Here is a 21,467-nt window from a genome sequence, read left to right on the forward strand (position 1 = left end):
AGACTCATAACTTCCTTGTTCTGTTGCACTGTTCTAGTTTTTCGTTTCATGTTGAAGTGTCATAGTAAATACAATTACTTTTTGTATTAATTAATGTATGATGTATATCTGGGAACATCGACAATTCAGCATATTTGGAATTTTATCCTAATTTGTAACATGCTGTGTGAACTCTTTTGTGATGACAAAACCCCAGTATCATCCTTATTAAAATGTTACTGTTAATGAGATTCACAAATCTGCTTCTGCTTGTTCATACAGTACAAGGATGCTTGTACTGGATCATGTAAAATGCCTGCAAACCATAAAATTTAGATAAACTTTAATGCGTATGTTTTATCTTTCCAGACCAACTCGTGCACCATGGAACTGGAATTTTCATCTGCTGATAATTGCTTGTATTAGTTCAGATGCATATTCCATATTTTTATCAACTAGATTTGCAAAAAAGCAAGAACAGTTACAAAGCTGCTTACTCTTATGTTTTCCTTTATTTTTTATGTTTCTACTTCTGTTACGTGTCTGGCCCCTCTCTCCCCATATACATTTGTTTTTCACAGGCGCACCTATGTTGGCAGTATGCCTGGCCGTATAATCAATGGACTGAAGACTGTTGGGGTTAACAATCCAGTATTCCTGTTAGATGAGGTTGATAAACTGGGGAAGAGCTTGCAGGGGGATCCCGCAGCAGCCTTGCTTGAGGTAAGTGGTGTTAAATTACAAGCATTCTTTCTTTTGTAATAAAAAATAATTAAAATACTGGAATAGATACGAAGCTTCACTGGACAAATGATAGCCTGACAGTGTCAGCTTTTTTTATTTAAGTACTAGCTACTATGTTTTGACGGCGGATTTCTGTCAGTTGTGCACAATACAAATGCCTTTATAGTATGCCAAGTAAGATATATTTAACCAAAGTGATCGGCACTTAAACACAAGGATGTATTTTTGCTAAGTGTTTTCTATATTTAAAGACTGTTCAAGCCCTAATACTTGTTTGGGGAATTTCAAGACGTTGATTTTTTTTAATGACCAAATGCTGTTAGTTATAAGAAAGAGCTTTAGAGAGCCAGACGGTAGCTGGACTTTTCCAAGGTTTCCCTTTCTTTCTTGGAACAATTTGGGTATATTTTTTAAGCTTTTGATGGTACAAGCTTATGTTGGAGCTGAGCGTTTTACCTAGCATGTAATATGGAATAGCTGCATGTACTTTTAGCAGCATTTCTTCAATTAGTATTGTAATTCTCTGAACTTAAGTTTTTAATTTAAGTCACAGATCCCCATTTCTTGACTGATTATGATGTGGTGAGTGTTTGCTTTCCATGGGAGTCAGTTGTTAAGTGTGTTTTTTCTGAAATTCTGGGACTCAGACCAAGATAGAAATGAATCCAATTTTGAAGCATGTGGTGCAGTTATTTTATCACAGAGAATTTAGAGGTGTTAAAGCTGACTTGCTTAAAGACACAAGTAAAATCTGGGAGACACAAGTAAGGACTTTGGTGAACAAGATACTGTTGGAATATTTTGTAAATCCATCAACTGTTGAGATGTTATTTATTAGGTTAGTTGTTGGGATTTCAGGAGGCTAAAACTTGAGCGATTGTGAAGAAGATGAATTGAGACCTAGGCCTTGCAGGCTTCATCTGTTAGAGGAGTCTGTAGCAGGGAGCAGTGATGAGTTGCCAGAACCCTTTTTTTCTCTGGAGTATGACACATGATGATATCCCAGTACGATTCCTCATTCCACTGATTTGCATATTCAGCGTTTTTTTTCTAGCCATTTGCTGAAGAGAGGAAGGAGCCCATCTCCTCAGGTAGGGGGAAGTGACAAAGAGCATTTCCCTGCTCTGGCATCTTACTGCAGAAGGCTGTATACATCTTCCTGTGCTGGCATTGATGATGAGGGAAGGAGGGGACAAGGAACGTAATGGCACAGCAAGGCTGGATTAGGCTGAAACAATTGAGGTAGTCCGGAGCAGATGTAGCACTAGCATGCTTAATGGTTTTGGTGTTATGCACGCTTAGAATTTCCTTATACTGCTGTATTTTACACTCTCTACATCTCCTATGTTTGCTCTGGCTGTAGGGGCTACCATCCTATCACTGTTTCAGCTGAACTACTTCTGTGATTGTTCCTTACCTGTTTCAGTCAAAAGTAGTTGGGTTAATAAAAAATATTTGTCCAAATTTTTTGAGCTAGCCTGGCTCACTTTCACTGAAATGATTTAGGGCATAATCCTAGAAGCATCTCAGTTGTCAGGCTTAAGGTGTGGTAACTTCTGTAGCTGGGTAGTTGTAGGTGGGATGAAAGTGGTTCTGGTGATATTTACTTAGTGTCATTCTAATGGCTCTTTTTGACTGACAGTGCTTAATACAGTGATCTGAATATGAAAAATGCTACTTAAGGTGTCATGAGCTCATCTCTATGCTGTATGACTTTCTGCAAATGAAATGTCAATTGACTTTCTACAAATGTCATTATTTTGTTCCTGCTAGAGAGTGTAAAATTACTGTTTTGACAAGGCCAACTAGTTCTTTGAAAATCAGTGTATGAACAGGCAATGGTTTGAGAGCTCTGTTTTGATCTTTGCATGTTAATGTGAACTACTAATAATTTAAATAATGGAAGATGCCATGGCTTCACCTTTCTAAGTTTTAAAAATTATAGTTATGGTCCTTTACCTGTGTGTTTCTCAAGTGTGTAGTACACATTTCTAGGGTGCATGAGAAGTTTCTAAGTGCCAGAAGAAAAAGTAGGGGAGTGTCACAAGTATTCAAACACATTTCCTTGGTACTTTTCACTTACAGGATTTTATTTACTCTTTGCTGTTAATGGTAATGAGCTCTGTTTCCAAGATTGCTATTTCTTCTGTCATTTCTCCTTTAGATATTGAACTAAGTTGGCCTACATCTTGTCAATGCATGGATGAAAAAAATACCTGAGAATGAAATTTTGTTAGCTAGCTGACACTTATTTGCCAGGCAGTCAAAATTAGTAATGAAGCAATTATTTGGCATTTCTTGAAAAGATCATAACCTTTTTTGGAAGTGTTCCAATCATGAATCCAGATCTGTACATTAATAGTGTTAATTTATTCAACTTTTGCCTCTTCTTTTAATTTATTTTTCATACCTTGTTTTGCAATAGAGAATTAGCATTTCTGTTCTGTCATGTCAAGTGTGTGATGGTAAATGAAATTAATTTATTTTTTAGTTATTTGTGTTTGAATTTTTTATGCTTTGCTGCTGCTTTGGGATGTTTCTGTTTTCCTCATTTTAAAACCACATTCTCAGTGATATTCCACTCGGCTCCTGCCATGGGTTTTTCCAGCTGAGACTGGTCAGGTTAGCTTCCAACTGTCTGCTGGGGCAGCAGTCTTCATGTAAGTCATTGCTAATTGACCATTAGTTGCATCTGGAGAAGTAATTGCCCTATTAACCATGTCTGGGCTGCTCCCATGTGAGATCTGTATACCTCTCTACTGCTGTCTAAACATCCTGAAGCAGGTGCTTTACCTCTTCTAATGGACAAGTCATGCCTGGACATAACAGCTTAATTTTCATCTGCTTTTTGTGGTTTACCTTGTTGGAAAGTCCATCTGGAATGAGCAAAGGTGGCTATTATGTTGGAGAGCAAACAATAGTAAGTGGTCACCTAAATGGCACGTTTGTTTTTCAGCCTGTTGCTGCTTGTTTGGTAAGTGCCGTCATTAAACATAAAAGACACATCCTTTTTTCCTTAATGTGTAGGTGTGTTAAATTCTCACTGACTGTCTACCATGGAATATATTCAAGAAGAAAATTGCTATGCCCTGTAAGCTTGGAAGCAAAGCTTGATGTTTTATAATTGCCAGATATGTGTTTAGTTCTAGTGCTTCTGCAGAGTTGTTGCTTAAGCAAAACAGAATGTCTTCCTATTTCCAGTTACTGTTCATCAACACGGGAATATTTTAGTCTAAATTTAGATGACCTCTGTTTAAAACAGAAGAAAACAGAAATGGATCCAAGTGCCTGATAGTGAGTATTTGTATGCAGGGAAATTAGACCAGGAGCATAGACAGGCAATTAAATGTTAATGGAACTTATTCTGGATTTTGTGGTAATAAAAAGCTGGTACAGAGAAGCCTTTGTATGCCTGTGAGCTGTTGGCCGTAAATTAACCACGTTGTTTTGTTCACTGAATGTTCTTTTTGTACTTGATAATTTTGTATTAGTTGAGTATCTTTGAAAACTTTTGAACTTGACCTTTAGCACGGATACCTAGCTGAAGAGTAGCTCTGTTTGCTTTGGAAAATGCATATAGGCATGATACTGGTTTATGTCTTATTCTAAGAAATTGTTACCACGACAAAGAATTATTAGTCCAGAGAAACTGTAGCCCTTGTATCTCAGATAATTCACTTTTTTAGATATAATCTATGTTGGGTTTGACTAGTTTCCTTTACCTCTGTTGGATACATGCTCATTGTTTGCGCATGAGTATGGCATCAGTATTTTATATATCTTTGTAAATAATATTGTAAACATCAGTTTACCACGTAGTGGGATTCTTAACTTGCAGACTAGAAGGAGAGAAAAACATGCACTTAAGATAAATGCGACAACTTGGTCTGAGAGAATACATTGTTTTTCAGCATCTTTGGAAGTAGTTGCAAGTGCTTCAGCTAGTAGATGGGAAATACTGTGTTACCAGTGTTGAAAAAAAGAAGGGTAAATTGGGTTAGGATTTGCTGTTTAAATCAGTTTTGCAAGAGTGGGCTTTGAATGGGAGACTAATATTTCCTGTAGATCTGGTTTCTTTGAAGACAGTTTGTAGATGCTATGCTGGATACACTGCCTGTTGTTGAGTCCCCTTACATTTTAGGGCTAGTTTGTAGGATTAGTGGAGGTAAGAAACATCTATAACTGATTGAATTATGCATCAGTGTACTTGGCTAGTCAGGATACTTCAAGGCCTTTGCCTTCCTCGGTAAAGAATGGAGTAAATGATAGCAGCTGCTTGCTGGAGAGGGTAAGCAGTGAAGCTTTGAATAGCTTATAGCCAATGAACAATGGCATTCACCGAGTTCCAACTGTAGTTTTAGAATTTAGGCATATGCTTCAGTACGTTTTAAGATTTCACTATTAAGGGGAACGTATAACTTTTGTTTTATTACAGCTGCAATACACTTCCAAATAGTAGTCTCAAATCTGTGGAGTACTTCAAAATAAATCAGAAATTGTTCATTTTTTAAAAAGTTCAGCACTGTTTCTGGCATTCTGTGAAAAAAAGTATTTTGCTGGTTTGTTGTGATCATAAAACTTCTGTTCTAAAGATTTTTAACTTTTCAAAGACTGAACAGAATTTAAGAGTAGTGAAAATTCAGAATAGTTTCTTTCATAACCAACTAAGAAGTGCCCAAATTCCATTTTTTAGAATTATCAGCACTGTTCTTGGCTATAGTTCAAGCTGCTAAGACAAGGGGTGCATTCATTTGGGTGTAGGAAGATGAATTATTTTGACAGCAGGGCGCTATTTCTCAGGAGATGCATAGGTCCCATTATTTGTAACGTGAGAATTTTCCATGCCGGTGTAGCATAGGTAATTCATCATTTGGGAAGGAAAAGTGTGGCCGTACGTCAAGGTGGGGTGGAATGGAGGTGGTTCACGGGTGGTGATGTAGAAGCAAAGTGTAGATTGCCATGTACAATGAACTTCCAATTTTCAGTACTGTTAAAAAAACCCCACAAGACAGCACCTTAGTACACTTGCGATCCACATAGATTATTTATGACCTAATGCAGAAAAACAGCTTATTCAAGTAATAGCTTAAATATATGCGCCTGTTACATTAGCACACATAAATAGTACTGAAAGCAATAGGAAGACAATGCTGTTATTTAAGCCATAGTTCTACTCTGTGCAGTAAATTTTTTAGTTTGGTCAGACTGTGGTGTCGTTCTTCAGTGCTTGTTTAATTTTGTCTCCATTTTTTAATTGCAAAATTTGGGGAAAAAACAAAAATGCAAAGATTGTGTTGGGAAAGCCAGGGCTCCCCTAGAGTCAAGACTTGCATGGGATGTCATGGGTAGTAAGAAGAGCTACGATTAGGTTAGTAGTAAACAGCTGGAGAAAGCTGAATGAGTGGGGCAGATAAGGCTGTGATAATCTATGTTCTTCCCCTTGGTCTTCACGGTGAGATCTCTCAGGTTGGTGTGCTTAGAGCAGGAGGAGCTACCAGCAGCAGGTGAGGGTTGGAGTTAGGGATTACTTGAGAGAATTATACAAGTCCATGGGACCGCATGGACTGCTTTTCCGAGGGTGCTGAGAGTCCTTGAAAGGGCCACTCTGCCATCTGCGAAAGGTCGTGGAGTTAGCTTACAGGAGGTACTTGATGACTGGAGAAATGCTGCAGCCGTCTTTAGAAAAGGGTAAAAAGAACTAATGGGGGAATGACTTTTTTTTTCTTTTTTTTCTCTTCATGGGGTGTGGAATGTAGTTACAGAGTAATTGGAACAAGGCAGGATATTCAAGGTCAGGCTTTATTAATATTCGTAACTCATTTTATGAATGTAAAGTCAGATTTGACAGATCCAAATAAATATAATAAAAATGTGCATATTTTATTTACTTCTAATTGAGCAACTGCATCAATTTTGTGTTCTTTCTTGTTGAAGGTCTTGGATCCAGAACAAAATCACAGTTTCACTGATCACTACTTAAATGTAGCCTTTGATCTGTCCCAAGTCCTTTTTATAGCTACGGCCAATACAACAGCTACCATCCCACCTGCTCTGCTGGACAGAATGGAAATTATTCAAGTTCCAGGTAACACTACAGTGTTTTCATTAAATGGCTATTGCAAGGCCTTAAACAGTGTTGGGGTGTTTTTCCTGAAATGAAAAGCAGTTCTTTAGGGTAAGCCTGCCGGGAAACTAGACTGAACAGCCAGAATCGTTAAAACATTGTCAAGATGCCTCCACTATGGCCTCTGCCATGAGAATGAAATTTAGCATTGCACTTCAGAAAATTCAGTTCCAGGTATATGGAGGTACATTGTGTAATTTTCACTAATTGATGTGTTTGTATTCTAACTGGCTGTTGGCTGATGCATCTTTGTAACAGAGTCCAATAAAGAAAGAGATCTCTGAAAGACTAGAATTCTGTTCCTCTTGATCTCATGAAGTTATGAATAACCACAAATTCTCATACCAACAGCCTTTTAAATTATAGCTGGCTTTTTTTTTTTTGTTAAATTCAATCAGGTAGGATTAAAAATGGTAAGAAATTTGATTGTATCGTAGCGTATAAGGAAAAAGATGAGTAAACATACGCTTTTTCCTTTGAAGGATACACACAAGAAGAAAAAATTGAAATTGCACATAGGCACTTGATTCCTAAACAGCTTGAACAACATGGCCTGACTCCACAGCAAATACAGATTCCACAAGTAACCACTTTGGACATAATTACCAGGTAAATCTGTTATTCACTGCTTTAAGTTTTAATAACTATTTTTTCTGGTAACTAGTAAATCATTTATAAAGTGATAACCTAAGATCTGTTGGCCTCAATAGCTTCAGAATTTCAACAACTGCTAATTTATGGAATTGCTCTTTCCTGAGCTCTGTCTGGCTCTGCTGTCTAAACTAAATCATCCTTCCTTCTCTAGAGAATTCCTTGCTCCGGCTCTGCGTGTGGCTCACCGTCAGTTCTGCTGACACAATTGGCAAGGCGCTATGAATAAACGGAAACACTTGAAGCTAGTATTGCTGCCGTGTTCAGTGTGCCAAGCTATGGTGGCAGCAGACAACCTTTATTGTAAAAAATGACGTTTCTTTTCTGTCATTTTCATACAAAAAATGGAAATTAGCATTTTGATAGACCACGTTTGTCTACAAACTGGAATTGGGTTAAAAAAATTAAATGGGGTGTGTGTTAAATAGCTTGTGTTAATTAGAGCTACTTTTTTGTTGGATGTGAGAGCAAAGATATTGATCACAACATCTTTTGGACTTGAAACTAGCTCATTTTCAATGGAAAAAGTGTATTGCTGTTCAGTGAATTGAAGTATTTTATGACCAGGAACAGCATTTTGGCATTTAGTGAGTGTTATTGTCTGGTGTTTCTTTTTAATTTGTAAACTAAAAGAAAATACTCTTTTCAGGCAGTTCCTCAACTTTCAGTGAACTCGATTTTGAGTTTTAAAATAGTTCTTCCTTATAATTTTTATGCATCTGTGAAGAGCTCAGTGCTGTTAGAGCATTGTTTAGCATTTCAGTAAGGTTTGACACCAGGTGTTAATCATGTCTTCTTTCCACTTGGTTGTTTGTGTGTCTTTACAATTTTATCAGCAAACCACAATTATTTTGATAAAGCACATGACATTTTTTTTTTTTCCGGTTTATTCGAGTAGTCCAGGCTCTCACTGCCTTTCAAATATCATTTTATTTGGATGTATTTAAAAACAAAAGTGTGATTATTTAAAAGAAACCTCTCTTAGAAAGAATGTTCACCAGTAAAATAATTGTCTCTCTGCTAGATACACTAGGGAGGCAGGAGTCCGTTCTCTGGATCGGAAGCTGGGAGCTATTTGCAGAGCCGTGGCAGTGAAAGTGGCAGAAGGACAGCACAAAGAAACAAAGCCAGATCGTGCTGAAGTGGGTGAAGGAGAAGGTGTGTATCTTTTGCATGTTTTATCACAAAGGAAAATTCTAATATAGTCTCTAGGAAGCTGATTTATCAACTTTTTCTCCCTTTTTATGCATCTTTAAGGGCTGTTTTTAAAAGCTTTGCAAATAGAGTAACATTCTTATTATGCATGCTTCAAGTCATGCTGAATTATGGCTTGGGACATAAGTAATTTCAGCCTACCGGGCTGGTACTTGAGAAGTGCAATGGATCTGTTTCATATCTTACGTATGCAGTTATGATTTGTGTATGTTTCTATGTCTTCCTAGGCTTTTTTATGCAAATCTTTCACTTCTTTTCCTTTAATGAAAGACTAAGCATGGCTTTAGTTATTGTATTTTAAAAGATTCTTTAACTGTGCTATGCATGCTCTACCAGCTCAGAACTCAATCTAGTAATTTTGTTGTACTCTAAAATAAATGTCTGCTTTAAGAGCTTTAAATTAGAAAGGTTTAGGGGTTCTTTTTATGTGCCTTTTAAGACTGCACTTATTCTAAGCCTCTTGGAGCTTTGGTAACTTGTCAACTTCAGTAAGTCTGTTCTTCTTTCCCATGTATACAGACAATAATGACAATCATTCCCAGTTATCCAGCAGACAGAATGAAACCTAAACATAAAATTCTCAAACAGCAAAAGTGCTCAGGTAACTTCTTCACCAGTAAACGCAGACATCTTGCTAGTCTTGAAATAGAAGGAGGGAAGTAAGATGTCAGGCCCATAACCCAGTTCATGTGCAACTTGCAGCTGGTGACTGCTCCCTTTTTCATCCCCCAATTAATGTTCTCTTTAATAAAAATGAACATCCGTGATGAGTTTGCTGAAACATACCATGCAAAGCATAGGCAACTGTGCTTTTATTCCAGCCAGTTGCTGATGCAGGATCTCGCTGTACGCAGCGGCTTTCTGTTGGAGGCTTCAGAGTGCTCGTTGCAGCACTAGATGCTGCAGGAGCCCTCAGTGCAAGGTAGATGAGAAATGGGAAAGGACAGAATCTGAACCCGAAGTTGAACTTCTAAAATGTGGGTAGTCCTTAGTCTCAGTAAAATCCAGCAAGCAGGGTGTTGGGTGTTTTGTTTGTTTTTTAAAGACTGCAATGAGTCCAGGTGACACTTTCTGACAAGAAACGCTGCCAGTCTGTCAGAGAACAACTGTGCCAGAGGACACCAGAAAGCAACACCTGCAGAATGGCTGCTTGCTTTTGCTCCAGAATACTCACAAACTTAAAATGCTAAACGGACCCCTGTTGGTTTGATATTGTGAAAGACTGCACAACTTGGCCAATGTGGAAAAAACCTTTACGTTTTAACATCTGTATAGAACTAGAATAGTTCTGGACTGGTTTAGAGGACAAGTAAGGAGACTTATTACCTGTTCCTTTAAAATAAAGCCGTGTACAAGCCTGAACAGTGCCCCTCCTCCTTTCAGAGAGTAAATCCTGGGGGAGGAAATAAAACCAGTATTTATACAAACAGTGGTACTAATTAGAAGAGTAAATGAAGAAGAGTTTTACCCATAGCAAAAACTTGTGTAATTTGTCTCTGGAAACCTGTTTATTGATGGTCTTTCAACTTTACCTTGCTTTTTTTCCCTAACTCACTATTTCCCATCTGAAAATTAAATCATCTTTCACCTTGCAGAGTTTTCTAAGATCATAATGCCTGTGGAAGCTGTAATATCAGCAGATTGAATTTGGTCTACAAATCAGTGTTCTCTTAAGTGGATTTTCTTAGAAAATGAACTTTCTTTAAGTTTGGCTTAAGGAAAGTGAACTGTCACAGTAGCAGTGGCTGTGCACGTGGGAATGACTGTGCAGTTTGAGTTGTCCCATCTACATTAAAAGGAAGAGCTTTAAAGATGTATTTATTAATGCTTTCCATTTATATCATGTGTGTCTTGTCTACCTTCTCTCTTCTGTGCTGGATGTATTTTTTCTGAAGTCGAACACTGAGTTTGTCAACGTTTCTGTGATACCTTAACTTGCTCTTGAACCAGAACCCTGAGCCTTTGGGCTGTGGTGGCCAGGCTTATTAGCATCAAGCAGTATCAGAAGCCTTTGCTACTGTCACTTTTTTTGATAGTAGTTTTGACAAGTCATATTTTTAAAATATTTCTCTGCACTGAAGGGTAGTGTATCTAAAATGTGCTTTAAAGGTCTAATGTGATTGCTGAATAAAGTGTGTCGTTCTGCTCTTCAGGCCTTCTCATAAAAGAAATAAAAAGTAGGTTCAGAGCACAACTACCAATACTATAAGAAGAAAACGTTTTGCCATTAAAGCAAAGAACAAAAAGGAACTGTATTAGACATCGCAATCCAGTGAGGGAGGTATTTACATTGTTAAAATTAGCACTGGACTTGCAACTTAGATATTTACACTGTTAAAATTATACACTGTTAAAATTAGTGCTGGACTTGCATTTTACCAAAGCTAAGTGAAAACAGCAAGCTAAGTGCTTTAAAAGAGGGCAAAATGCTAGCATTTTAGCTTGACACACAATTTGGAGTAAGTCCAGAAGAAATGAGCTATGAAGAGTTGCCTTTGTACTTCTGGAATTGAAACTGTGCATAAGAAAAAGCTGTATTAATAGGAGTCCAAGGCACAGGTGGTTCTATAGTTAAACTTCAGTAGTATGAAGGCATGTGTAGAATTGTGCAGTCTGCAAAGTGTGTTTTATTTTGTACTAATAATGCGCTTATACCCTGCTGTATTTTTAGCAGAGTATTGTCACTTGTTGGGAATGTATGAGAGCAGCACCCTTTTAAAAAATATTTTGTTTAGTTTTCATTCAGTCTGTTGGAAACAACCAAGTATTTAAAACAAAACACAGAAATATCCCCAGACTCTTGGAAGTTGACGCAAATAACGGGATGTAGCCTATATTTATATCTTTGGAAATATTTTTTTTTTCTGTTGATTACTGGACATTTGTGCAGTTGTGAGTAGTGATGATTAATTTTTATTTCATATAATGAATGACTCTGGAAGAATAGTTAATCAAGTTGTCTCTTAATAGTTTCATTTAGAATTATTTCTTGATTATTTTTTTTCCTTTATCTGTATAAGAAGACCTATAATTCATTTTTGCTTTACACATTTGTCAGTTACTAGTGTGGGATTGAGACTACATTTAGTACATTCATATGTCATGACTTGTGAATAAGAGAGAGCAAGTTACAAGCTTGCTTTGCAGATTCTGACTTGCTAAAGCACAATTTGTATGATTTGTAGCGTATCAGAATAGTGACATGGTGCGTATTGTGTTTATTCAGCTGAGTGCCTTCTGGCTTGTGGGTTTGTAATAAAAGTTGAAAGCCATTAGGTGGTAGAACCACAAAATTTCCATCGTTATGTTGAGTAAATCAGATTTTTAACTCAGAGGAGCATCTGTTTTCAAGGCTTTGTAAGCATCAGACTTTTTTGCACTGTTTGACAGTAGGCTCTAAAAATTGAGGATACCTGCCACAGCACAACCGATGCTAGGAGATATGCTGTCAAGCCGTGTTTAGCACTTTCCAAAAATGCATGACTGAAATACAGTGGCAGCTTTGTATTGCCTTGCTCGCTGCTTTGACTCCAGAGCTTTATGATGAAGTTGGCAAGTGGAGGAGTGTTTTAGTTTGCGTCAGTCATTGAATTTGTAGAGTGAACTTCAGCAAAAACAAATGGAGTAATTTTTCAGACCTCTCCAGGGAGTCATCCTCCTGTACAGTAACACTATCTGATATTTTACTGAAACAATATCTAAGATTTATGAGACATTAATCTAGTCTTTGACACTAGAAGAAATTCTAGGAGTCACAAAAATATGTGAAAATCTCCTTCTATTTTAGTGCAACTGCCTTGAGAATACAATGCAGCAACTGTGCACATCCTATCATGATACAGCAGTTGAAACCCAGAGTGAAAAATGATTTGTCTAATTCAGACTTGAAAGGAGGTTTAGGACAGGTACTATGTAATAACTAAAAGTGATTAAATGAGGATTCTATCCATGTTGAAGCCAAGGCTTTGGAAGTATTTAAATATTCCCATAACCCAGTAATACAGTACAGTTTGTTCTACTCCTTGTGGATGGAAACAACCCTTGGGTTTGAGTTTAAATGCAAGTTTGACTGAAATGGTCAACGTGAACTGAAACATGTAGACCCTATTCTCCCTCCCCCAACCTGGGCTTAATGCATTTTATTCACAAAACTTTTATTATGCATGACTGGGGGGGAGTGTGTGTGTGCTTTTTTTTAGTATGTATAAGGGCTTTAATAGCTAGGCCAACGTCACTACTCATGCAAAAAGTGACCTGTTCTATGTTATAGCTAAAACTCAGCACTTCCAGCAGCACGGGATCTCCCATAGCACTGGGAAATGAGCTGATGAAATCTGATCAGAATAAATCCCACGGTGGTATGACTGTAGGCACTCAAGTTTGAGCTCAGCTGTGCCAGCATTAGTACACTTATCAGCTCTGCAGACAGTAATATGCGGTTCTTTCTAAAAATTGTTTGGAATGTCTTTGCTCTTTTAGGCCAAAGAGACATAAATGTTATGAAGAGTTGGGTTTATATGCAAACTTATTTTTTATCATGTTAATTTATCTAAATATTCTTGCATGAAAACCTGAAATTGAAGTTCTTCAAATACACATTGTTATTCTAGATCAGAAGTGTTGGAACGGAATTATTTTGTGAGAAGAGAAATTTTCTGATCCTGGGGGGGGAAAATAGGCATAGCATTAAATTTAAGTATACAAGTGTTTAGTAGAATTGAGGTCCCAGGAAGTTTTTTCTTTTGGAAAGGAACTCTTCTGAAAGTAACACTTCCCAAGTACCTAGTGCATAAAATTTAAGTTGAACGATGGAAAGTTGCTTTTAAGAGGTAGTTTCATGTTATGCCTGGCTTTGAATGCGGACTCTTGTCCACAAGGGCAATCCCATCCTTTCCTACCTCAATGTAGTTTTGCAGAGTGAGTTTGCTAGTTTGGAGGGGTTAAAAGAATTCTAGGTTGGTCTGTTGTGTGCTGAAGCATCTGCTAGTAAATCAGGTGAGAAAAGAGAACACGTTATGTTCCCTTTAATTGCCTGCACACTTGAAGCCTCTTCTTCCATGCTTATGCTCTTTCATATACCTCTTCATAGCAATTTGGCAAAAGAGGATATGTTATGTTAAAAGCTGTGTAAAAAATTGAGGTTTCTATTATATTCTTCTATCTTGGCCAGTAAGTATGGCTAGAAATCTCTAAGACTTATGTATTACTAGTGTTTAAGTTTGGTTTGTGAGGAGCTGAGAAATTGCTACGTGTTGAGAAAGTTTTAGGCTTTTTTATTCACTCATTTCCATAATACCTCTAGAAGAAAGTAGCAGTCTTAAATTCTTGAATCTTCGTCTTTCTGCTATGGAATTCCTTTTTAGATTAAATCCGGAATTATATGTAGCATTTCATTATCAGTATGTTTTCTTAGGAGTCCATTTTCTTACAAATCCAGTATTTACATGCAAGATTTTGTTTTGGGCATTTGCTAAGGCAGATTCTTGAGGAACATTGTCGTGATCTTTGCTGAGTAGCTGCAGATTCTGCTCTGAAAAATTTGCAAACACAATCTTTTTTTTGTTGGTTCATCCTTTTTTGAATTTTGTTTTTGTTTTTATGGAGGGGTGTTTGGGGCGGGGGGGATGTTGCTTGGTTTTTTTTGTTATTGTTTTCCAATTTTTAAATGTCAAAACAACTCATTACCATGCTGCTTTTGTTTAAGCAGTAGTGTAATAATAAATTGCAGGTGGTTCCTCCAGTGCAGTGTGGAGCTCTGTTAAGGGCACTTTGACTTCGTAGCTTATTTCTGCAACTGAACTCAAAATGTAAGATGATCCAGCTGTTGTTCTAACAAAAAGTTCTGTTTCTGGTAACGTGAATGTGTCATTTAACTTGTACTGTGGTTTATGGCTGTTCTGAAATAGGTAGGAAACACGTATTTGTCATCATTAATGGAAATCTTAATTACTTGCGTCTTTATAGATTCTCCGTGGTCAGCACTTCTTATAAAGGTGACGAAAGATGATGGCTTTTTCCTTCAAAGAAAAAGTTCATGTTTGTAATTATATTTTGGAACATCACTGTATGCTTTTATAGAAAAATAGATAATGTCGGGATTTAGGTTAATATTTTTAGAAAAAGCCTGGAGTTTGTTGTTGTTACAGATTATAAAATGGGGGCGACTCATTAGGTTATATAAACTCAAAGAAAGAGTTTCTGGTTCTTTTAATAGGGCAGGTGGCCTCAAAAATTGCCTACTGATTTGTTTACGAGAGTCTGTCTCCTTCAGCTGTGTATGTAGAGCTAGATGAAATAAGAGCAAGCAGAAATGGAGAATTGTGTGTGTTAGGTAGTACAATCTTGGTACAGAACAAACCCGGTTATTTTTAAACTCAGTTTTGTTTTAAAATAAGAATTGTCATATCAAATTACACAAGTTTTGAAGATCCATTGCATTGAAATTGCAGTCTGAGTTGCAAGAATAGCATGCAGGGTGACATTTTCTAGACTTGCTAGTATTTGAATTTATTATGTACAGAAATAGTAGCTCAACAAAAATATAGAGACATGCTGGAACAACAGGAGGGCCATCCGACTAAGGCAGTGTTTACAGTAAAGGAATGGGGTTTATGCATGGAGCAATGAGTTGTACAATGGACAGATTAGTGGTTGTTGGATAGTAACTATTAGATTTGAGTCCTGAATGAAAGCTGAGTTGATGTTATTATGGTAATCGTGATGTAGAATGTTTTCCTTGATACTGTATGAAGGCATTAGTGAGAATTGCAGTGCAACAAAATGAACTGTAAAAAGCCTTTTGTATATCAGGATTAACAAAAGGATAGTTTGTGTGTTGTGAAAGGAGACGTTCTCTTTGCATCCATTCTGAGGATTCTGCAGCACAGAACACCTCTGTTATATTAAATAGATTAGATCAGTGATTTGTGTTTTTTCTATAACTGTTTAAATTCCTGGAGCTTCATTTATTGTGTATGCATCAATAGGCAAAGGAAGACAGGGGTTTTTTTCCTCAAAAATAAAGAAGAATTCAAAGAAAGGAAGCAACAGCAGGTAATTTCCCAAAAAGTGGTGCATAAGTCTTGAAGCTCAGGATACATTCCTGGGTAATGTAGACTATTGCTTTAAATGTATCTTAGGCTTGTGTTTTTGGGGTGAGAAGAAATACCTTCACTACATGCATGTGTGCAATGGTTTTCTTAATGGCAGCCTCAGGGCAGGGAGGCACTGCCATAAAACTGCCATGGAACCTTAGAAACATCTGGATTGTTCAAGTATTTTTCATTTCTCTGATATATGTTTCACTAAAATGTTGCTTAGGGCATTTGACAAAATGGTAATGAGCCTTATGCATCTGGATCAAATTCTGTGGGGAAATGATTCCCTGCTTACATTTTCCTTCTGCATACAGTTGCTTAAGTAGATGTGCAGTGTAGGCCTAATACAAATGATGTTTCAGTTCTTGAGCTTATTCGTGCAAACAACCGGCTGTGTAGTCTGGTTTAAAACAATTTTGAGGCTTTGATATTTATATGATCCCTATTACAGTTCACTTTTGTATAGGAAACACATTTGTAGAGGAAACAGAAGTTTTAAGGAAATTCTGCAAAGGAAACAATTGTATAAGTAAGAAATACAATCATACTACAAATGGAGGAAGGAAGGAGCACACTTTTGAATCCATAACTTATTGCTTTAATTATGTCATCCCTTCTTGATGATACTTAAGTATATTGCATTCAAATGTGTCAGGCTAACTGGGTTTTGTGGCCCTTCCTGAAGGGTATGTTACACCTGTAGGTATTTCTGAAAATGCCTAATAATTTGATCTTTGAGGATTATTTTTTTTTAGTTGTTATTGATCAAGGCACCTTAGAAATACCTCACCCAACAAAGAAAAGAGCAGAGCCCTGTGTGTGAGTGCAGTATTTCAAAACAAAAACCATAGATGAAGATGTTACGCTGAAATTGCAGATAAATATGTTACACCAAAATTGTCTGAGGTTCTCCCCCCGCGCAAAGACTGTGGACGCTGTGTTCTGAACTGGCTGTTGAACAAGCAAGGGACGTCAGTTCTGTGAATTAAGCTACCCTATCTAGTGAAAGATGTCCCTGCCTGCGTGGGGGGTTTGGACTAGATAATCTTCAGAGGTCCCTTCCAACCCAAACCGTTCTGTGCTGGAGTAAAGCCACAGTAGTCATGAAGCGAAACTCCAAGTAGGACAGGTAAGGTCGGAGTATGTGCTGCGCAGGCTGCGTCCGGGTGGGCTGTGCTGCGCTGGGGTGGTGGTTCCACCTGACAGCCTGGAAGGAGGCAGCACGCCAGGGCTCCCCCACTGGAGCTGGTTTCTCTGCGATCTCTGTGTAGCAGCTTCTGTGCCTGGTCAGCTGGCGCTGAGCACCAGGGTGTGGAGAGAGGCAGTTACAGGCAGTAAGTGTTGGATACTGTGGAGTGAGATGTTACTGAAAGTAACGCAGGCTGGCGGTAAGTCACACAGGCATGTGGCAAAGCGATGTGTAAATCTGGCCATTTGACAGAACTTACTAGTGTCAGAAGTTACGCGTTTAAATCCTTGCAGACAGAGACCACAGAGAGCACGGTTGTAAATGTGCATAAAAAGAACAGCAGGATTGCCACATTCGGCTCCAGAGTCTGTATTATGCTACATTAAATGTGATCATCTCCTACAAATACTATTTTTATGCACAAATCTGATGAAAAGTGCAAAGGCCTAAATGCACTTAACGTGTTTTGCTATTTGACCTAGTTTCAAATGCATTTAAACAAGAGAGTTGCATCTCTGTCAGTGCTCTAGATTTAATGTTATCTTTGCTGAACAGCTGGAACGTGTTTAGGCTTAATAATTGAATTTGATGCCATCTTTAATTTGGCAAGATTTTTATGAAAGATGGTTTAAGCCCACTTTCATGAACAGAATTTCTGAGTTGTTTATTTTTCTCGTCACAAGTTTTTTTTAATTCCTGTGTGAAGAAAGACTGCTACAAATCCTAAATTAGTTTTTCTTCTCTTAGATTGCAAAGAGCATGTCACGGAAGACGCAAAACCAGAATCCATCAGTGACACAGCTGACCTGGCTCTGCCACCTGAAATGCCGATTTTAATTGATTTCCATGCTTTAAAAGATATCCTGGGGCCACCCATGTATGATACGGAGGTAACATCCTCATTTGTTTCTGCTTGACTCCTGTTTCTGTCTGGTTTGACTAGCTGCCTCTTTTATTGCTATTGATTGAGTTTATACAATATTAGCTTTTTAAAAAATGTTTTAGTAATGGAACTGTTTCTTTGTGTTCCACCAAGTGGGGTTTTTTTCACCTAAAAAAGGTTTTGTTTTGTTTTAATTCAGGGTACATAAATAACATAATGGCATGACTTTCTCTTAGCAGAGATGCCTGCAGCAGTGCTTAAGAATGTGGTGGTGGTTTTTTCCGTTTATAACAACTTTGCTTTTGTTTGGGGGATGTTTGGTGGTCTTGGGAAAGAAGCCAAAAGTAGAACCCAGGAATCCTGTCTCTGAGGAGCTCTTTAAGGACTGTCCCGCATACCTCCTTAAAGCCAGTCAGCGTTTTTGGGGTATTAAAACCACTTCAGTTTGCACCAGAAGTTCTCAGACATTCTTTAGATTAATGTGACGCGTAGCTATTAAAAATGTTTTATGATCACTCGGGTACCTCCAGCTTCCTGGTACCAGCTCTGTTCCTCAGCAGGCATATTCCAGAATTCTGTCTTGCCCCCATCTGTATTTTGCTACATCCTGTGAAAATGCCATCAATTGAAGTAGTTTGTTAGTTTGGGATTCTCTTTTCAGCATTTACACTGCAGTTACTCTCTGCTTTACTTCAGGTGAACCGATTGAGCATAAGTAGTATATATTGCACTGTGACAGGAAGCCAGTTGTTGATGGAATGCTAAATTCTTCTGTCTTTATCCATCCTGGAGAAGAGATCAGTAAACCAGTAAGTTATGGAGAAAATAGAAATCAAGGGACAACTACCAGATGAGGCAGAATTCAAACTTTTAAGAACTTTCTTGTGGCAATACTTCTCTCCTAGATGAGAGAACAAGACTCCGGTGGGATTTTGAGGATGAAATATGCAGGGGAAGCAGGAGAAAATGAGCGATTGTTAAGAAATTAGTCAGTTTTTAGACCTGAACAGAGTTTTTTGCTTATGAAGATTGTATCATGGAAGAGATTCTTAATAAAGAGACAGAAATGAGAAAACAAACTGAAAGGTGACAGCACTGTTGACTGTGTTAGAGGATTATGGTGGTCCAGTGGAAGCCGGGGGGAATGGGAAGCAAGGAAGACCTGGTGGCTCACTTGGCTGAGTTTTTTCACGTTGGTCATTTGTGTTCTGACTTATTTCTTTTTGCTTTTGGAAATTAGAAGAGATTGCTCTTTAGGCAAATTGCTTTATTGTAAGCAACTTGCCTTCTTTATTTTCAACCCTCAGAAGCCACTATACCCAATAATAAAATCACACGAGACAGTTCAAGGCCATTTTAAGTAAGAAGGTAGTGTGGATGCACTTCAGCGTGATTTGGAATGACTGTAGCCATCAGATCATTTGTAATACTCCTATGGAAATTTTTCCCCGTCTGTCCTATCTTTTTCTCACTACGTGACTTTTAGAAACAATTACTGGAAAATAGCATGTGGGTTTTTTTCAGAATTTTCATTTCGAAGTATGTTATATACTTCAGACATCTGGTCTTTGGAGCTAGACTGCTGCAGGATCCTTTGGCTTTTTAGTGCTTGAACTGCAGATGCACATAAAGCCATTGTGGTAAATTGAACTTAATAATCAAGCCAGTACTCTGATTTCTACAGTCTTTGTTAGTTTCATAAAGGTGCTAAAAAATAAACTGAATTTTTTTTAATTTGTACAAAAGTTCTGGTCACTTGCAATGTACTGCTAGTTCCCAGTCACGAGTAGATTTAATTCAAGTAAATATGAATTTTGGTCATACTTCTTAGAAATTAGATTGTAGGCCAAGAAATATGCTAATATGTAACTATCCTTAGATGTTCTGCCTAGTTTTGAACTTTTTCTGGAGTTGATTATTCGTTCAGGTTTGGTAGCGTGGCTGTGTTGGCAAATAATTTCTGCTATTTTGTCCTTTTTTGACAGGAGTAAGTAGCGCAAGTAAAATTTTTAAAGTGTGGTTCTCAGTTCCAAATATACGAATAACATGAGTGGTGGGTTGGGGGTGGTTTGGCATGAACAGTTGCCATGAATATGCATATAAGTATTTCCTGGGTCTGCTGGCCTGTATAAGCTGAAATAAGACTGACTGAAGCTTTTGACCTGTGTCTCAAAGGTTTTTTAAATGTTCCCATATTTAGCAGGCAAATTAAGTAGTGCATAAATAGAACTAGTGATGAATCCCCACAGCATCAATTCCTGGAGCAGCTCAGGATTTATTTTCATGTACTATTTGCTGTATTTATTAACGAGTCAATATTTTTCAGTACACACTTTATGATTTTTTCCATGTCAGTTGCTCAGATAGTCGCGTAACTCCTGCTTTAATGAATTTTCCCAAGTAACCTATTATTCCTTTAAATTTTCTCAAGTGCACCCAAGATTCTTTCAAATGAAGATTGCGGCTCCTGCCTCAATGCCAGTCATCTCAGATTGGCTGCTGGTGTTTTTTCCTGGTTTTCTAGTGTTTTGTAGTCTTCAGTGTGTGTCTCTTCCTTTCTGTATCTGGCCTTTAAAGCTTTACCTCTGACCTGCATTTGCTGTTTATGATTAGCTGAAATAAAGATACAGGGGAGGCAGCCACCAGATCAGTACTTGGATGAGACTGAGCAAACAGACCTGAAAACATGACGTGACTTAATTGATCTGTTGTCCTTCAGGGAATGCCTAAAAATAAGTGATTCAGCTTTCAGCTTTTCAGTGTGTTGCCTGTATATTTTCTGCAGAGGTCTCCCAGCAGAAAGGCATGGCAGAATATTCAGCCCATACTTGCGGGATTAATTCATTTATTGCAAAGAAAAATAATCGTATGTATCACCCTACAGAACAAATGTGGGAATAAATCACATAGCAATGCTTTGGAAGAATAATCTTGACATTAGTTTAAAGTGTAAAACATTATTGGCACCACAGGAAGGCCCGTCAGAATTAGTCTGTGTCCTCATAATGTAAGTGGAGTTGAAGTGACGGAAGCTGCAGGTCAGTGAAATTACCTGTTGTAGGAAATGAAAATGCAGATGCCATAAAAGAATAGCTCTATTCCACGGGACACACAATTCTAAGGAACAAATGAGGGTATCTTCTAGAAGCAAAACCTGTACAAAGCACAGGTTTAGATAGGCATTTTTATCTAAGAAGTATCAGTCTTGTGGTGATGTTTCTGGGAAATCCTCTTCCCTTAAAGGAAGCTGCTGTTACATAGTTTGCCTGCAGTGGTTTGCTAGGGAATGCATCGGGTGGGTAGACGAGAAAAAAGGTTTGTACAGTCAGGTGGGCAGAACCTGTGGAAGGACAGCAAAGCTGCTAGAGGCCAGCAAGTAACTTAGGACTGGTTCTCATTTCCCATTATGAATCAGTGACTTAATAGCTTTTTGTCAGTTAACGCTGACTTCCAAAGTAGCTCCAAAACTGCAGACTTGCGGATGATGTCTCTTCTTATTTATCTTAATAAGCTTGAATATTTTAAAATAGATGACTGAAGTAAATTTTAAGACTTTAGTTTGCAGTGCCCAGGCAGCTAAAATGT

The 21,467-nt window shown here is 37.8% G+C and overlaps 1 protein-coding gene across 1 annotated transcript in view; it reads left to right on the forward strand.

Moving 5' to 3' along the window:
* LONP2 (lon peptidase 2, peroxisomal) overlaps positions 1-21,467 on the forward strand; it is a 43,212-nt gene that overhangs the window by 14,144 nt on the left and 7,601 nt on the right. Inside the window, exons 8-12 of the mRNA XM_037409510.1 lie at positions 561-702; positions 6,658-6,808; positions 7,330-7,456; positions 8,523-8,656; positions 17,747-17,889. Of these exons, the coding sequence (XP_037265407.1) occupies positions 561-702; positions 6,658-6,808; positions 7,330-7,456; positions 8,523-8,656; positions 17,747-17,889 (697 nt within the window). The remainder of the gene's footprint in view (positions 1-560; positions 703-6,657; positions 6,809-7,329; positions 7,457-8,522; positions 8,657-17,746; positions 17,890-21,467) is intronic.

Source organism: Falco rusticolus, chromosome 15 (genome assembly GCF_015220075.1).
Source record: "Falco rusticolus isolate bFalRus1 chromosome 15, bFalRus1.pri, whole genome shotgun sequence".
Lineage (NCBI taxonomy): Eukaryota > Metazoa > Chordata > Aves > Falconiformes > Falconidae > Falco > Falco rusticolus.